At 40.1% G+C, this 19510-nt stretch overlaps 2 protein-coding genes across 2 annotated transcripts; both read left to right on the top strand.

The window, feature by feature from the left end:
* Positions 1–4808: 4808 nt before the first annotated feature.
* On the top strand, positions 4809–8113 carry LOC311503793 (5-hydroxytryptamine receptor 3A-like). The gene is made up of 5 exons (XM_084566667.1): positions 4809–5072; positions 5440–5585; positions 6687–6960; positions 7452–7637; positions 7737–8113. Exons 1-5 carry the CDS (start codon positions 4814–4816, stop codon positions 8027–8029), a joined length of 1158 nt encoding a protein of 385 aa, XP_084422793.1. The 5' UTR covers positions 4809–4813; the 3' UTR covers positions 8030–8113.
* A 4061-nt stretch (positions 8114–12174) lies between these two features.
* Positions 12175–19303, top strand: LOC311503791 (5-hydroxytryptamine receptor 3A-like). The gene is made up of 5 exons (XM_084566663.1): positions 12175–12891; positions 13038–13141; positions 17888–18098; positions 18612–18821; positions 18973–19303. Exons 1-5 carry the CDS (start codon positions 12723–12725, stop codon positions 19248–19250), a joined length of 972 nt encoding a protein of 323 aa, XP_084422789.1. The 5' UTR covers positions 12175–12722; the 3' UTR covers positions 19251–19303.
* Positions 19304–19510: the final 207 nt, after the last annotated feature.

Below are 19510 nucleotides of genomic sequence, written 5' to 3'. Positions count from 1 at the left end.
AACAGAACCAAACGACTGTCTTTAGACTGGCTGTAGACGGCAACAGATTAAGAGCATTTGTGTTTTCTCTGAGATGAGAATGGCGCTTCACTCAGCCACTCACTCGCCAGAGAAATGAAACTTAACCAATTTAACGATCAACGAGCATATGAGTCGGTTAAGTTTCGTTTCTCTGCGTATTGTGCGTATTGTGCGTAAGTGAGTGAGTGGCTGAGTGGCCTTAGTTTGCGCTACTTGCTAATGGTCAAGTCGGTTAGTACGTTTTGTTTCTCTGCCTAGTGAGATATAAGATGTCTGAATGGTGCTGTTTATTTATATATCAATCAAATGTGGTAGGACTCAAATGAGCCGGTTAAATAGACGTTGAGATTCCATGATTCTTGGGTGGTCTTTGATGGCCGGTTATAAGCGTTTGACATTTATTATCTGTAAAAACAGTTTGAGACTGTTGAGTCAAGATGTGAAACAGATGATTGGGAAGCTCAGGCTTTTCCTCCCTTTATTTTTCTGAAGTTAAGCACTTTATGTGAGCATACAAACTTTTCACATTTTATTTATTTTATTTTGAAATGCATCTCATATTTATTTAGTTAATGGGAGAACATTATATCTGCTCATCAGTTCTATTCTATTTGACAATAAATATTATCATACTATATTCATTTGATTTGACAGTCAGGTACTGATTGCATGACGATGTTGATAAATATATATCACACTAAATAGTTAGACATTATGATCTTCTGGACCTTAGCTTCAGGAAATGTTCTCTAACTGGACCTCTTTAAAACTTTGAATACCCCTGATCTAAAGGGATAATACCTGCTCCTGGTATAACATCAATGTCACTTTAAACTTCAGTTGAAAACGTCTGCATTGCCCTTTTCAGTAATGTTAGCCTTAGACTGAAGCCATTGCAATGGGAAAGAAGAGGAGCCAGCCCCTGCTGGGCTAATACCCATGGTTGTTGTAGATATTTGTACACATAACTTAACTGGTAGCATACACATACACTTCAATAGACATAATGCAGATGGAATTTATTTAAAGCTGCAATACAATACTGTGTATACAAACCAGCTGCAGCAATTAACAGTAGTTCAGCACACTGGCCCTGCACTTGTGTTCCTGATGTATTGCTTCCAGCCCATATTTAGATGGTCAGGTACAATATTGGAATCAAACTCCAAATGCCAAGAGTCTTCATGCTCAAGACTTGCTGCTTTATTCTTAAAGATTCGCGTCCACTCTGGTGGTACCATCCTTTCAGTGCCAGTGGTTCTTGTGGTCGAGGAAGAAACAAAACAGCTGAGCTGCACAGTGTACAAACAAATACTGATAATGACTCATCACCCTGAGGCTGCCCTGTCATGGAAATTTACAAATTACACCAGGTTTCGTTAAGTTTCAGATGTAGTTCGATAGTACTGCAAGAGAATTGAAACTGAAACGTATTCTAGTTGTGCTGCATACAACACTGACACCTCACCTATAGTTTCTTTTTATAATCAGGCCACTAGGTCATCATGCGTATGTTGTATTCTGGGTATGCTATCTCAACCGAGCTCAACAAAACATGAATAGAGACTGTGTGGTGAGTTTTTTTTGGGTGAAGAATTATTGGAGTCTCTGATAAACATTGTCTTTAGCCATCTAGGCTACATAACAACTGCCCCAAACTCATTTTCCAGGCCTAAAAAGTAGCTTACCCTAGGCCTACTAGTTAAACAATTAATAGGCTAATAAATAAATCAGAAAGCGGCCCGCTGACTCACTTTTCATGTTGGTGAGTGGTGGCTATACATTTACAAATATGCCTAGAATTATTGAATTCTCTTGTACAGAGGTGCACAGCTGCAAATGTGATTTTCTTTCATTTCTGTTCATTGTCCCTAACCACCTACATAAAAACACATTTTTCCAGGGCCTAAAAAGTAGCTTAGCCTTGGGCTAGCCTACTACTCACCCCACAAACAATACTAGTCTAATAATGAAATCAGAATGCTGCTCGCTGACTTACTGTTATTGTTGGTGAATGGTGGTTTGAAAAGTGTTCTCACATTCAAGACTATTTAGTTCAGGATGGAAGACATAAAAGTACTAACCTAGGCTTATGATACAAACTAACTTGGCATGGAACATTAGCCAGAACATTAATGACTTTTTTGTTGACACCGCCTGGCAGGAAAACTCTGAGGAAAAATGAATGGAGCCAGCTCTGATTACAGGCCGTCAGAGTTTACTGCACACTTTAAACAGATAGAAATCGACCAGTGCAATATTTAAATTTGTTTGATCTGAACCAAGTGTGACAAACATAAGAAATCAGTCCTGCTGCATTATGTCTATTAAAGTGTAAGTGCATAAACTTCTACCAATTAATTTATGTGGACAAATGTTCAGCCACTTAACATTTCAGTTTATATACTACATAAAGAACATGGTGATATCAAATGGCTCATTTTCCTCTTATTTCCTTTTACACACTGAGGGCTCATAGGGGGGCTCCAGAATTTTATACACTGCCTGGCCAAAAAAAAAAGTTGCGGTGTGGTGACCCAAAATGAACACTGAAAGAGACATTCACCAAGAGACTGTACCTTTAAGGGAGTGGTTTTCCAGGTACGAGTTCGGGGTTTACGGTGTGTGGCAGTTTTTCACCTCACTCGCTGTACAGTGTTATATTCATATATGAAGTGGAGAGTAAAGCTGACTCAGCGCATCTCCGTCTCTTGTCCCCTCTCTTAACACACTCCACAGCCACTCTAATAATTTGTTGGACCACCTTTAGCTTTGATTACAGCACACATTCGCTGTGGCATTGTTTCGATAAGCTTCTGCAATGTCACAAGATTTATTTCCATCCAGTGTTGCATTCATTTTTCACCAAGATCTTGTTATACACAGGAATACCAGTGTATAATACTTAATTATAAAGTTGACATGTCAGTATGGAATGCCTGAACAGACTATTTTACTACAGTTGTAGTAGGCATTAAGTAGTTGAGCTGCATAAGGAAATGTTGATGAATATGAATCCATTTTAATGAGCATGCAATAATATGGGGTGAACACCAGAGGACACCTGTTTTTAACATGGCACCCACTGTTCATTTGCCTAGAACTAGCAGCTGTGACACTGACTGCACTGTGGCCAGTCTTCATCATCTGTAAGTCACACACTGAGGTAAATTGCATTTACTGTGGTTTATGTTTGCTTTGCATGAATACACCTACAGGGAAAGCAGCTGCCCTGCCTTGAGTTTTCTCTTTCCCACATCTTTTGCGAGGGGTTTGTCCATATCACGCTTTGGTCACAGTGCCCAATATATATATACTGGCAACAAAGCCTGATTAGATTTGCAAGTGTCAGTTTGCCAGGTAAGTAGCAGGGACACTTATGATAGTTATTTGTGTAGATGACTGTCCTGGTCATACAAGTGAAAGTTTCTGATGAGGCAACGTTTTTTAAATGATGACTCTTCTTCGGTCTCCAGCCCTAAGATATTGAATGGTTTCCACTAGACAACTGCTGGAATACAACGATTTCACTACCAACATCATGACATCCAAGAGCACTCCACTGAAGGTGAAGTATCTTCTCCTGGTGCATTCTGTATGTTATGAAATTTTATTCCCGAGCTGGAATAACGTTATAAACAAATCTTAAATCATTCATGAATCAACCTTAATGGTTTTACTTTATTTTAATTATAGCTTCTGCATCCATCTGTCAAGGTGATAGTGGTTATGTTTATTATTCTCATGCCAGGTAAGCTTTTTGGCATTCACAACATGAGAACTTGAGTTTCACTAGTAACATTAAATAATCTACATACAGTCAGCATTGTAAAATACTAATTGGAAAATTTAAATTCCAAAAGCCAAAGCATGTTAATACATTATGACTGATAATATCTTGGAACCCTCTCAACAGTTCAGTGCAGCATCATCAAGGTGAACTGCTCTCAGCCAAACCAACCTGCACTGCTGGAGGCTCTGACTCCAGTCTTTAACCTAAACGCTATACGACCTGTTCAGAACGACTCCACCACCACCAACATCACCTTATCCTACACTTTGTATGCGATACTAGGAGTGGTATGTTTAGCTGACAATGGCAAACAATGTATTGAGTTTGTATCCAAATCGTATCAGTACGTATCATATCAGTAATTTCTTTATTAAGAAGTGTTTTATACATAGATAACACTTTAGATCAGCTCTCTTCAACCTAGCTCTTCTTTTCTTCCAGGATGAAAAGGCTCAACTCTTAAACACTTACATTTGGCTAAATTATGTAAGTAGTGAATTCATCCATCTCCATTTCTCCATCAGTGATGTAGGAGTAAGTAGGGTATCATATTCTATAAAGGTGATTATTAATCATGGCTTACCTGCTCTGTGCACACGGGTTTTGTTGTTTTAGTGGTGGATGAACGAGTTTGTCAGCTGGGACCCAGTCCAGTGTCGGACAGACAGGATTTCTCTTCCCAAGGACAAATTCTGGATTCCAGATATTGTTATCAATGAATTGTGAGTTGATGAATCTTTCTATACATGTCCATGTCATACTCAACAAAAATAAAAGACCCAAAACAGCAACATGTTGGTTTCTTGCTACATTTACAAAACTTGTTGGGACACGAGTAAAAATAAGCCATATGGAGTATGTGAAGTGATTTAGGTGCCACATTTCCTAGCAGCTGTTTTGCACACACAAACCTCTCTAAAATTGTTGCTCTTGTTAAAGGCAGCATTCTCTCATTTTGGAAACATTTCACACTAAACTTTTCTGTTCTGTTCTATCAGTATGGAGGAAAACAAAGCCCCACCTGTCCCATATCTGTACCTGTATAATGACGGTAGGGTACACGATGCACTGCCTGTCAAAATTGTCAGCTCCTGCAACCTCGATATCTACACCTTCCCCTTTGACATACAAAACTGTACTCTGACTTTCAACTCCTACCTCCACTATGGTAAGAGTCTTCAGCAAACATTCATTTCCTCTCTCCAAACACACAGTAGGAGTAATATTTGTTCTCACCAGTTCATATGCTTTATTGTTTGTATGTAGATGCAAAAAGAATTATGCATAAAAGTTTTACTGTGTTTCCAGAAGCTTTAATTGTTGATGGACCATGACAGTAGTATACATGCTAGCTCTCATTCTAGGTGACACTATAATTACTGTAGGTTTCTTTATTTGTTAATTAATGCTCACCTTCTTAATGCACAATATGTACAGTACAGTTTATCCTCTGTTCATATTTTTTTGTATATTTATTTATTGTTCAATTTTCCGGACTTAATTGTTGTACTAACCACCACAACAAATTCCTCATATGTGTGAACATACGTGGCAATAAAAATAATTCTGATTCTGATTACTTTAGATTAGTTCTCTGTTAACTGAACATTTGTCTCTCTCCTCAGCATGGGACATAAAGATTTTCCTTGCCAGGTCTGCAGAAGAAATCACAGAGGCCTCCAAGTCGGTGATGACCACGATGGGGGAGTGGGAGCTGCTGGATATCAACTCCATCAAGCGCACCTTGTTATACGATAAGCTTATATTTCATGTAAGTTGATTGTAATATGTGTACACCGATCAGGCAAAACATTATGACCACCTTCCTAATATTGTGTAGGTCTCCCTTGTGCCTCCAAAACAGTTCTGACTCGTCAGAAAATGGACATGGGCCTTCTGAGGGTGTCCTGTGGTGTCTGGCAACAGAATGTTGTTAGTGGGGTCCTTCGGGTCCTATGAGTTGAGGGAAGGGGCCTCTGTGGATCATCCCACACATACTTGATCAGTTTGGGATCTGGTGAATTTAGAGTCCAGGTCAACACCTTGTGCTGTTTTCCATGTTTTTTCAGTTGTTCCTGAAACGTTTTTGTGTGTGTGTCTATGTCAGACTGCATCCTGCTGGGGATGGCTGCTGCCATCAAGGAGTGTCATTGCTATTGAAAACGTTTTCCAGCAGAACATTGCATTGTCACAAGACGGTTATTTACTGTTATTTACTAGTGGCGGACTGGCCATCGGGAGTACCGGGACATTCCCCGGTGGCCTGGCCATCGCACTGGCCCGCTCGGTGATTGCCGATGGTCAGGTTGGGTCGCTCTCGATTTTTAAATAAACAATTCGTCGTGCGGCTCATTAAGGCATCCGCCCCACTGAAGCTCACACAGACTGAACAGCAATGTTGGGCACAAACCGCACAAACATACCCCCTCCTCTCTTTTTGTGAGGTTCTCTGTCAGGTCACAGCACTGCAGACATACACACACCAAGTTGTGCCCCCGACCCCCTACGAGTACAGGTTATTGCAGCACTATATAAATATTTATTTTGTAGGGGGAAGAAACAGAAAAAGCTGTGTGTGGGAGCATGTGGAGCCTTTGTTTTATTATTTTACACTGTTACATCAGTAAGCGCCCAACCTAACTCACTCTTGGTGTTTTGCGTTAATCGGGTTGTTAATTAACATGATACCTGGGATGGTATCAAATTCCCGGCCTGAATTATTGTCCCAGTCCATCCATGGTGGTCATAATGTCATGCCTCATCTGTGTTTGTTGCAGTTCATAAACTGTAATTCAGGCTGTATTTTGCTGAAAAAAAAGCCTTGTGCAGATTTTACTCTAATGTTGTTATAATATGTCCAACACAGTAAAAGTATATGGATAGAGTTATGGTAACAATATTTCCTGACCAAATTTTTATGTTCTTGTGTCCACAGATCAGAGTGAGGCGCCGCGCGACTCTGTATGTGGTGAACCTGCTGATCCCCAGCTGCTTCCTCATCACAGTGGACCTCTTCAGCTTCCTGCTTCCTCCACAGAGCGTTGACCGATCCTCTTTCAAGATGACCCTCATCCTGGGTTACACAGTCTTCCTGCTCCTCATGAACGACCTGCTACCTGTCACTGGGAATACCATACCCCTCATAAGTCAGTATCACACTATTTCCTGGTGTGAATATTAGATTCCTGTTACAAAACAGCTGTTTCTTACATTTAAATGTAATTCGCAGCTTCTGTATGTTGTCGCACAAAAGTAAATAAAAGTTTGAAATGTACCTTTAACACAGTGACACAATTCTTTGAAGTTTGAAGCTTGACTGACACTTCTTACTTTACATCAAAGACAAGTCTGCTGATGACAGTTATTTCATAGTAAATGGTGAATTAAAGAGTAAACTGCCATCCTTTATTTGCTCCACCTGTTCAGTTTTTTCTTGATTTTTCCAAATCAATGGACAGTTGTCATGGGAAAGATTTAAACAGATTTGTATAAAATTTACATTTGCATTTGTTAGGAATGATTCAGATATGATATGTTAGAGGTAGAATATAGATGCCTGCCTGTTAATATACAGTAACATTGCAAATCTTTCATGATTCTGGGTGCACATATTCTCTCATCTCTCTGTCTCTCACAGATGTGTTCTTCTGTCTTTGCCTGGCTCTGATGGTGGCTAGTCTACTGGAAACTATCCTCATCACCAACCTGCTGTGTGGGTCTGATGACTTCTCTCCTGTTCCTGGCTGGATCCAAGTCCTTGTTCTGCAAATTCTAGGCAATCTTCTTTGTCTTTCACGAGGCACAAAAGAGCCAAGAGCTTCAGGTACAGTATGCGGTTTGTAAGTTTAGTTGAGTGTAAGTTATACATTTAGAAGTGTCAAGTAGCACGTGCATATTTTAACCACTGGTTACATAAAAATAGACTTGAAGATGAAAACGGCTGTGGCAAATAATACAACCAGTGAGGGGCCTCCAGAAATACCAGGGTCAACAGAGGAGGACATGGCCGTGCAGGAGCTGAGGATCCTGGGAAAGGATCTCCATGCCATCCGTCTTCAGGTGGAGAAGCAGCAGCAGACCAGAAGCCACAGTTCAGAGGACTGGATCCAGGTGGGTTTCATCATAGACCGCCTCCTGTTTGGCCTCTACATTCTCTTCATATCAGTCAGCTTCATTACCATCCTCATTATCTGGGTGAACTCATACAACCAGTAGACAACTGCTTTCATTTAACAGGCTTTGTTTAGTGACTCCAGTGTTTGTTGAATTTTGATAAATTGATAAATTGTAACTGGAGCCATCACATTTGTGTAATACATATACTATATAGTTATTGTTTTACTATTCATAGTAATGAATAGTCGTATTATCACATTTGACAAATTAGCTGTACTAGATTAATTAGGAGCAGTTTGGAGCTTTTTGTGTTACACTGTGCAGTTTTAAAATGGAGGAAACCATTGTATACAAAATAAAATTACTTTGAGAATTTAATTTTGTTTTTCAGTGACATTTATTTCAAACAAAATGATATTTCCGTTCAAATCATTTTTTTCTTCTAATGATAAGTTCACAATAAGTAATGAAAAACTACATTTAAAAATCTCTTCGTCGTCGTCGTCTTCGTCTGGTCGCGGGGGCAGCAGCCTCAGCAGGGAAGTCCAGCCCTTTCCCCAGCCACTTCCACCAGCTCTTCCGGAGGAACCCCCAGGTGTTCCCAGGCCAGACAATAAATATAATCCCTCCAGCGTGTCCTGGGTCGGCCCTGGGGCCTCCTTCGGGTGGGACATGCCCGAAACACCTCTCCCGGGAGGCTTCCTTACCAGATTCCCTAGCCACCTCAACTGACTCCTCTCGAAGTGGAGGGGCAGCGGTTCTACTCTGAGCTCCTCCCATATGTCCGAGCTCCTTACCCTATCTCTAGGGCTGAGCCCAGCCACCCTGCAAATGAAACTCATTTCGGCCGCTTATATTTGCAATCTTGTTCTTTCTATCATTACCCAAAGTTCATGACCATAGGTGAGGGTTGGAACGTAGATCGACTGGGAAATTGAGAGCTTTCTGCTTAGTTCTCTCTCACCGGTTAAGCGTCCGCATCACTGCAGCCGCCGCTTCGATCCGCCTGTCGATATCCCGCTCCATCCTGCCCTCACTCATGACCAAGACCCCAGGACACTTGAGCCCCTCCACTTGAGGCAGGACCTTCTCCCCGACCTGAAGTGGGCAATCCACCCTTTTCCGACTGAGGACCACGGCCTCAGACTTGGAGGTTCTGATCTTCATCCCAACCGCTTCACACATAGCTGCGAACCGCCCCAGCAAGAACTGGAATTCGTTGTTCGATGACGCGAGGAGGACCACATCATCTGCAAAAAGCAGGGACAAGATCCTCTGATCACCTAACCCAACACCTTCCCCCACCCGGCTGCCCCTAGAAATTCTGTCCATAAACGTTATGAACAGAACCGGTGACAAAGGGCAGCCCTGGCGGAGTCCAACCCTCACCAGGAACTGGTCCAACACAGACCAAACTTGCACTCCTTTGGTACAGGGACTGAATGGCCCTTAGCAAGGGGCCCTCCACCCCATACTCCCGGAGAACCCCCCACAGGATGCCTCTGGGGACACGGCTGTAAGCCTTCTCCAAATCCACAAAGCACATGTGGGCCGGTTGGGCAAATTCCCATTTCCCCTCTAGCACCCTAGCAAGGGTAAAGAGCTGGTCCATGGTTCCACGTCTGGGACGAAAAACCGCATTGTTCCTCCTCGATCTGAGGTTCAACCATCAGCCGGACTCTCTTTTGCAGCACCCTAGCGTAAACCTTGCCGGGGAGGCTAAATTTAAAAATGACAAACATTTTTATAGTCAAACAAAAGTGAATAAATGTCTTTTTAAGAAATGGTGCTCTGCATTCAGAAGTATGTGGACAGTAAAGACCATGACTGCCTCCAGCACTGATCAGAAAAAGTCAGTTGAGCTAATGACATATTTATGACTTAAGTCTTAAAGACTTAAATCACCAGACAGAATGGAGAAAGGGGAGAATTAAACAGAAAGTTTCATGTTTTAACGTTTAAGGGCTTTGTTTTAAGAAAGGTAAAAACTGATTTTTTTTTTAATTTGTAAGGAAATATTAACGTGAAAGCCCTCCCCACTTGCACGCCATTCAAACTAACAATACCTTTTAACCTAATGTTAATGTTTTTAGTGCTTCCCACTGAAAGTCAAGCCTTCTAAGCTTCTATTCATCTTCATCTCTGTGTTCCTGCAAGGTAAATACAGCTCCTCTTTTGTAGTCATCCACATATTTACTTTAATCGCATGCTTGTTATTCATTTTTCTTGAGAATTTCTGTCACAGATCCAAGGTAAGTCCGTTATAGTTAAGCAGCTATCCAGAATACAGACGTATATAGAGCACCATAATGGTTTAACAAACTGTGTGCAATAAAGCAAAGAGCTCAAAGAGAATGAGCTGTTGATCTCCTTGTGTCAAATACTTGGTTGCAATGTCCAGTTTCACACCCTCATACTTAAATAGCTCTCAAAATGGTAGTGTATTATATCAAAATCACTTTTCAAGGACTTTCATTATTTATTTTAGCAAAATTTGTTAAGAGTTAATTTTTCAGAAATGACAAAGTACATTACGTTTGGATCATGGAAGGAAAACTGACATTGAGAGATCATACTGTACTTCCAAACTCCTGACACATTTCTTCTTTCCTTCTGTAGCTCCGTGCAGTTCCATAATGCTACGCTGCTCTCAACCTGATCCACCTTCACTACTGGAGGCTCTTTACCCAGTCTTCAACCTGAGTGCCATACGACCTGTCATGGATTTGTCAACCCCGACCAACGTCAGCCTTGACTTCACTATGTTTGGCATTTTAGGGGTGGTAAGGGACACCACATTCACCTAACCTCTTCAGTTATAGGTCATGCTGTTGTGAAAAATTGCAGTATGGAGTATATTATTCATTCATTTTTTGTAACCGTATCCCAGCTATCATTGGGCAAGAGGTGGGGTACACCCTGGACAGGTCGCCAGTCTATCACAAGGCTAATACAGAGAGACAGACAACCATTCACACTTACATGCACACCTACGGCCAATTTAGAATCACCAATGAACCTAATCAGCATGTCTTTGGATGGTGGGAGGAAACCGGGGTACCCGGAGAGAACCCAGCAGACTGGTGACTGTCCAGCGTGTACCCCGCCTCTCGCCCGATGACAGCTGGGATAGGCTCCAGCCCCCCCACGACCCTTCACAGATGCTTTAAGGTTACAGAAGACGAATAAATTAATCAATGAAATGTCTGCACAAATGCATAAAGCAAAATGTTTGTTCTATTTCAGGATGAGAAAGCTCAAATACTGACAACATTTATCTGGCAAACCTTTGTAAGTAGTTCTTTTTTTTTTTTACAACTTTAATAGCAATGATAAAATCCATGCTGTTTATCTAGGCTTTATAATCAGACAAAAAAAAATGTCAGTTTGGATCATAAACACTGGTGAGGAGAGTTTACTGTAACAATATATACACGTAAACCACATTCCACTGCAAGGTTTAAAGTTCCTATAGGGGGTGACGTCCATTTTAGAAGTACAGCAACCTTGAGGGTGAGACTTGTTGAATATTTCTGACTGGCTGAGTACTAACAGGATTTAATCTCCCAGTGAATCTCTGCAATAGCTTGTAAAGTCAGTCCTCTAGCATTTTGCTTTGTTACTGTAGAACATTTGTTTTGCAGTGTTGAATGACCTCATTTGTGAAGCTGTAAATCACAAATGTTGTTGCAGTGTCACACTGATGTCTCTTCATATGGCATTATCGTGGATACAGTGTAACCCAGTGATTTTAACCAAAGTATTTAGATAAAGAGAATTAAGACAGTGCTGCTGTTGTTCACACTTCACAGAGAAGTGTCTAGTTTTGTATGGCCAGCTGTTGTATGTGTATAATTTGTGTTTCAGCAATGGAGAAATGAATTTGTTGAGTGGGATCTGGAAGAGTGCGGCTCACGGCGGATTACATTGCCAAGGAAATTTCTCTGGGTACCAGATGTGGTCATCAATGAATTGTAAGCCTCATCTTCACACAGCATTGAAGTACACTAACAAGTTAACAGACCTGCAATTTTTATCTATAAATTGTGAATGTGTAGTCTTGACTACTTCCCCTTCTACATTACTGGCAGCTATACACCTATGCCACAGTAGCAAAGACAAAGATAGAGAAATGGCAAGTGAAAAGGGGAATGTGCAAAGGTAAAGAGAAGACAATATGCAGCACATTACTGTACACTAAGCAGCAGTGCTATTCTTACATTTTAAATATTTGGGCTGTTACTCTTGTAAGACATTCATTTAATAACAATTAATTTGTGTAATTTACAGTACCTTAATGATTAGTTCATATATTTTATTTAATGCTCAGGCATTCATCTTCATATGTGTGTTGTTTAAGTCCAGGGAAAAAGAGACTTCCGTTGTTTTGGTTTGGATTTGGGGGGAGAGCAAGAGCGGGATCTGAAAACATGACCAGGAGTGGGAGTGTTGTAGTGCATGGCTCCTCACTAAAAGTTATAAGAAAGAGCTCCAGTGTCTGCATCTTCTTTAAAAGTCCACTCTACACACACAACGCTTACACTCTGTTAGTCCAACACACAGTGACCATGGCGTCATGTGGACCATTTCCACATTATCTCTACGCCCGACAAACGTTAGCAATCATTATTCATTAGTTATATTCTACACACATTTTTCATCTACAGTGCGACAGAATGCTACACTTACATTGTTTCGTTTGATAAGATTATTTTGTTTGGGAATGCAGTAAAATGTTGTGTGCAAGTTATGCATAAAATTAATCATTTTATGACTTTTGCAATCCTGCAGCATGGAGAAAAACTCTGCTCCATTTGTCCCATATACCTATCTGTTCTCTGATGGCAAAGTCATTGATGAACAGCCTGTCAAAGTTGTCAGCTCCTGCAGGCTAGACATCTACTTGTTTCCGTTTGACATTCAGAACTGCACTTTAAGCTTCAACTCCTACTTCCACCCTAGTAAGTAAAAACCTGTCTCTGAGGATTTTCCAAACTAGGTCATCCTGTAAATTTAGGGATATAGTTTTAATGCAATGTAATTGTTTTCTTCAGATTAAAAAAAAATATGAAGAGCTTCATCTGACAAAAAACTGTTCATATTTCAGACGCCGCCATACAGCTTCAGCTCATGGACTCTGCAGAGAAAATATTTAAAAACTCAGAAGAAGTGATGACAACTATGGGTGAATGGGAACTAGTGGGAATCACAGTAAAGAAATACGAATTCCAATCTTCGAATAATCAAATGTATGACGAGATGCGTTTCTTTGTGAGTAACTTCAGTGGACCATAACCATTTAACGTATGATATTGTGCCATTTCATTAACAGGAAACCTGACAGGAAGATACAGGGGCAGGTACAGGATTGTAAAGTCTGTCTGTTTCCAAAACCAAATATTTTGATCTAAAGTTAGCATTAACCCTCATACCTGATATGGACAAAAGTGTCCTTTTCTGATTTTATTTTTTTGATTACTCAGTGTTGGTTATGCTTGCTGCTATGATATTTGGTCAAGGTGTGTATTTTTGAACAAATTTTGATATTCCAAAAACAAATCCCATAATACTCTATTTTTACAGTGTAATCTAAATACTTACGTTGTTACCACTAAGGGACAAAAGTGTCCTCTTTTAAAATGCCATAAAAATGGCATATGTTAATATTTTTTTCTGCTTTTTTTTACATAAATCTTTTCATCTACTTCAGTCCTAATCATAAATACCAAATGTTTGATTATTTTCAATATTTTAACCCTTTATATGCTAGTGTTTGTGATGGCATCCAAAATTTATCGTAAAAAAACACACAAAAAATGAAATATTTTCAATAATCTGAATGCAAAACTGATTTTTCTTGGGGGGATTATTAGAGCCTTGGATATGACAATGAACAGTAGCAAGATTGATTTTGATGGATTTTTAGTTTTTTTGTAGTGTCAGATTTACAAAAATAGTTACGTTGTTACCACTAAGGGACAAAAGTGTCCTCTTGTAAAATGCCATAAAAATGGCATATGTTAATATTTTTTTCTGCTTTTTTTTACATAAATCTTTTCATTTACTTCAGTCCTAATCATAAATACCAAATGTTTGATTATTTTCAATATTTTAACCCTTTATATGCCAGTGTTTGTGATGGCATCACAATGCATTACATACAATGCATTTCAATTAGGAGTGCAGTGTCCAACAACTTCGACCTCTAGAAGTAAAACATAAATACATAAATATTTAAAAATGTGGAACAGAAAAGTACATGAATGGCATCAGGAATGTTGTGTGTGTTTGTGCGTGTGTGTACATGTGTATGAGTTCAGTTCACCCTCATACACAGGAACTGCAGCAAAAGGATGTGTGAACTTTGCAAATGTGTTTTCCACAGTTGCTGTGATTTGCAGCTCCCAAGTTTCTTATGATATGAAAGTGATGTTATTGGTCATGAGGAGAAAGGGATCCTTGCATTGATTGTGTGTGTGTGTGTGTGTGTGTGTGTGTGTGTGTGTGTGTGTGTGTGCGCATGTGTATGTTCAAGATTCAAAGAGTTTATTTTCATGTGCTCAGTGTAGAAACATGTTTCCCTGTACAATGAAATTCTTCTTTTGCCGTCCACCCAAATGCCTACGAATATAAAACAATCTTACAATTAGAATATAAAAAGATACATATAATACAAAAATATAAGATAACTAGTGCAAATATTGTATCAAGTGAAGGTAGGAGGGAGCAGGAGATCACCAGGCGGATCGGAGCAGTATCTGCAGTGATGTGGATACTTAACCGGTCGGTCGTGGTGAAGAGAGAGCTAAGCCGAAAGGCGAAGCTCTCAATTTACCGGTCGATCTACGTTCCAACCCTCACCTATGGTCATGAACTTTGGGTAATGACCGAAAGAACAAGATCGCAAATACAAGCGGCCGAAATGAGTTTCCTTCGTAGGGTGGCCGGGCTCAGCCATAGAGATTGGGTAAGGAGCTCGGACATACGGGAGGAGCTCAGAGTAGAGCCGATGCTCCTCCACATCGAGAGGAGTCAGTTGAGGTGGCTAGGGCATCTGGTAAGGATGCCTCCTGGATGCCTCCCGGGAGAGGTGTTTCGGGCATGTCCCACCGGAAGGAGACCTCGGGTCGGACACAGGACACGATGCTCCTCCCCGCCTCTCGACGTGGAGGAGCATCGGTTCCTCTCGACGTGGAGGAGCATCGGTTCCTCTCGACATGGAGGAGCATCGGTTCCTCTCGACGTGGAGGAACCGATGCTCCTCCACATCGAGAGGAGTCAGTTGAGGTGGCTAGGGCATCTGGTAAGGATGCCTCCTGGACGCCTCCCGGGAGAGGTGTTTCGGGCATGTCCCACCGGAAGGAGACCTCGGGTCGGACACAGGACACGATGGAGAGATTACATCTCTCGTCTGGCCTGGGAACGCCTGGGGGTTCCTCCGGAGGAGCTGGCTGAAGAGGCTGGGGAGAGGGCTGTCTGGGATTCCCTGCTGAAACTGTTGCCCCCGTGACCCGGACCCGGATAAGCGCGAGAAGATGAAGACGAAGTGCAAATATCGATATGCAAATGAAATGAAAACAATGTACTGAAAAAATGTAAACAAAAGCTGGAAAGTGAACATGGCATGATTTTAGTCTGTGATTGTAGACTTCTGTCAGCTCTTGAGGACTCTGATGGCAGTGGGGAAGAAGAAAAGTCTCGAGGTCTTATATTTCACACTCCTGTACCTCCTTCCTGAAGGTAGGGGTGTGAACAGTCTGTGTTGGTGGCAGGTGGGGTCTTTAGTTATGGAGGCAGCTCTCCTGCGGACTCTATGCTTGTAGATATTCTGCAGAGAGGGCAGTAGAGTCCTGGTGATCCTCTCTGCAGGCGTTTGGGGTCCCGGCCATAGTGCTGCCATACCACACGGTGATGCAGTATGTGTCTAATTGAGGCGTTTGATCTATAACATGTGTCCTTTTACTTCAAAGACACACAGGTGCAGGTGCAAAGTACAAAACAGTAGGTTCATTGGATTTCAATGGGAGTTGTTTGTACACAGCACAAAAAAACAATACTAATACTACTAATAATAATCCATCAAAATCAATCTTGCTTCCATTTATTGACATATCCAAGGCTCTAATAATCCCCCCAAGAAAAATCCACTTTGCATTTAGATTATTGAAAATATTTCATTTTTTGTGTGTTTTTTTACGATACATTTTGGATGCCATCACAAACACTGGCATATAAAGGGTTAAAATATTGAAAATAATCAAACATTTGGTATTTATGATTAGGACTGAAGTAGATGAAAAGATTTATGTAAAAAAAAGCAGAAAAAAATATTAACATATGCCATTTTTATGGCATTTTAAAAGAGGACACTTTTGTCCCTTAGTGGTAACAACGTAACTATTTTTGTAAATCTGGCATTACAAAAAAACTAAAAATCCATCAAAATCAATCTTGCTACTGTTCATTGACATATCCAAGGCTCTAATAATCCCCCCAAGAAAAATCCACTTTGCATTCAGATTATTGAAAATATTCCATTTTTTGTGTGTTTTTTTACAATAAATTTTGGATGCCATCACAAACACTGGCATATAAAGGGTTAAAATATTGAAAATAATCAAACATTTGGTATTTATGATTAGGACTGAAGTAGATGAAAAGATTTATGTAAAAAAAAGCAGAAAAAAATATTAACATATGCCATTTTTATGGCATTTTAAAAGAGGACACTTTTGTCCCTTAGTGGTAACAACGTAACTATTTTTGTAAATCTGACACTACAAAAAAACTAAAAATCCATCAAAATCAATCTTGCTACTGTTCATTGACATATCCAAGGCTCTAATAATCCCCCCAAGAAAAATCAGTTTTGCATTCAGATTATTGAAAATATTTCATTTTTTGTGTGTTTTTTTTACAATAAAATTTGGATGCCATCACAAACACTGGCATATAAAGGGTTAAAATATTGAAAATAATCAAACATTTGGTATTTATGATTAGGACTGAAGTAAATGAAAAGATTTATGTAAAAAAAAAGCAGAAAAAAAATATTAACATATGCCATTTTTATGGCATTTTAAAAGAGGACACTTTTGTCCCTTAGTGGTAACAACGTAACTATTTTTGTAAATCTGACACTACAAAAAAACTAAAAATCCATCAAAATCAGTCTTGCTACTGTTCATTGACATATCCAAGGCTCTAATAATCCCCCCAAGAAAAATCAGTTTTGCATTCAGATTATTGAAAATATTTCATTTTCTGTGTGTTTTTTTACGATGAATTTTGGATGCCATCACAAACACTGGCATATAAAGGGTTAAAATATTGAAAATAATCAAACATTTGGTATTTATGATTAGGACTGAAGTAGATGAAAAGATTTATGTAAAAAAAAGCAGAAAAAAATATTAACATATGCCATTTTTATGGCATTTTAAAAGAGGACACTTTTGTCCCTTAGTGGTAACAACGTAACTATTTTAAAATCAGGTATGAGGGTTAAGCAACAGGAAGGTTGGTCAATGAGTCAGTAAAGAGAACAGCTAAGGAAGGACATTCAAAACAACAAGGCACACAGATTTTACTGACTGAATTTAAGGTTGAATTTGAGTACCAAGGATGTTCCTAGGTGTTTCCTTCTACATACAGTATTTCTAGAATTTAAGTGTTACCAAATAATGAGCCATCACAGAACATAAAGTCTTGTATGCTGTCTTAAAGTATCCCTTCCCTTTTTCAGGGAGTGTTGAACTTTCTCCATACAGGATATTACTTGTTGCATTTACAGTTTGTGCAAGAATTTAACAAGATCTAAAAATGTATTTGTCATAAGATAATAACAATAAAAACAATATTAGTTGCAGTAAAGCACTGTACTTTATGATTTACTCAAAGCACCAGAGAAATCTCTGAGTTTTACCTGCTGCCACATTTCCGTCACCTCTGCTGCAGGTCTCAATACGGCGCCGGGCGACGCTGTATGTGGTGAACCTCCTGATCCCCAGCTGCTTCCTCATCACAGTGGACCTCTTCAGTTTCATGTTGCCTCCCAAGAGCGTTGACCGGTCCTTGTTCAAGATGACCCTCATCCTCGGCTACACCGTTTTCCTGCTCATCATGAATGATCTGCTGCCTATCACTGGAAACACCATACCTCTCATGAGTACGTTATTTAAAAATACCTTCATTGATGTTTTTTTAATTGTCATTCCAAGTAGCCATTTTAACATATACACCAAGTACAGTTGGGTTGCTCCTACTTAGCGAGTTACTAGTATAAAGGTATAACTTAGTATAACCATAGATGACACATGGACATCTAATATTATTCCTTAGTAAATTCACTGAGTAAAAACACAATGTATGCTACAATCCTACCACCAAATGTTTAACACAGCTGGTGAATATCATGCAACGTGGAGTAGCTAAAGAGTCTGATAAGTGGACAATTATCACAGGGAAAGAAGCAATTCTAAATGGAGGCTTATTTTATTTATTCTCTGGCCTCATATTTACCTCATCAACTTAAAAGGGGATAGTGCTGTATCTCTGTGGTGCCGTTTCCTCTTCCTCAAAATGGGCACAAGTTTTTAATCATGCTGATTTAACTTTTGGATTTGTCTCTGAAGCAAGTCAGTACACCAGTTTGTAATGTTTCTTATCATTATTATCTCAGATGTGTTCCTCTCTCTCTGCCTGGCTCTGATGGTGGCCAGTCTGCTGGAGACCATCATCGTTACAAATCTCCTGTGCGGCTCTGCTCACTATTCTCCAGTTCCTCATTGGGTCAGAGTGTTTGTTCTTCACATTCTGGGCCAACTAGTAGGGCTTCCTCCAAAGCCCAGAGACTGTGATGACACAGTGATCCAAAATCCTGCCACGCAAGGTAGGATACCAGATCCACAATTTGAGGTTACACAGGCAAACCAATTCATGCAGTCATGTTCATTGTGAGCTACAGTCAGTCGCTGCAGATCTCAGTGCAGTCAGAGCCCCAACCATGTCATTCCTTGTCTCATCTGCAACAGAAATGGAAGTTTCCTCTCTCGTGACAGAAAACAACATAACTCCAGGGCTGAAGGCATCACTGAATGAGGACAAGGTTCTGCAAGAGCTGAGGAGCCTGGGCACTGACCTCCAGGCCATCCGTCTTCAGATAGAGAAGGAGCAGCAGACCAGAAACCACAGTTCAGAGGAGTGGGTCCAGGTGGGTTTCGTCATAGACCGCCTGCTGTTCATCTTTTACATCCTCTTCATATCAGTCAGCTTCATTACCATTATCATCATCTGGGTGAACTCATACAATACATCCTGATCTAGCTTTCTGGTTTGTTTTTTTCTTTTTTGTTGTTGTTGTGTCGTTTGGTGCAAAATGACTGATAATGTTTCATTCAGAAAACGTAACAATAAATCAGCATAAATTGTTGTATAGCGTGATCTGCTAGTGTCTGCCTCTCTCACCATCATTAATCTCATTTGAACTTTTGACACTGATATTGTTTTACAATGCAGAAATTATGACATCCACCCAGTAATATCAAATTATGAAAGGGTGCCCATCAAGGTTTCAACATG

Source organism: Chelon labrosus, assembly GCF_963514085.1.
Source record: "Chelon labrosus genome assembly, chromosome: 18".
NCBI classification, from domain to species: domain Eukaryota; kingdom Metazoa; phylum Chordata; class Actinopteri; order Mugiliformes; family Mugilidae; genus Chelon; species Chelon labrosus.
Note: the sequence above shows the minus strand (reverse complement) of the source record. Positions and strands in the feature narration are given on the sequence as shown.

Bases quoted from the DNA above. Each gene is read 5' to 3' on its own strand.
- LOC311503793 (XM_084566667.1), top strand. From the start codon at position 4,814: ATGGAGGAAAACAAAGCCCCACCTGTCCCATATCTGTACCTGTATAAT. The intron at 5,586-6,686 runs GTAAGTTGATTG...ACACAGTAAAAG, and splicing joins ACGATAAGCTTATATTTCAT to TATATGGATAGAGTTATGGT. The intron at 7,638-7,736 runs GTACAGTATGCG...ACATAAAAATAG, and splicing joins AAAAGAGCCAAGAGCTTCAG to ACTTGAAGATGAAAACGGCT.
- LOC311503791 (XM_084566663.1), top strand. From the start codon at position 12,723: ATGGAGAAAAACTCTGCTCCATTTGTCCCATATACCTATCTGTTCTCT. The intron at 13,142-17,887 runs GTAAAGAAATAC...CCTCTGCTGCAG, and splicing joins GGGAACTAGTGGGAATCACA to GTCTCAATACGGCGCCGGGC. The intron at 18,099-18,611 runs GTACGTTATTTA...TTATTATCTCAG, and splicing joins AAACACCATACCTCTCATGA to ATGTGTTCCTCTCTCTCTGC.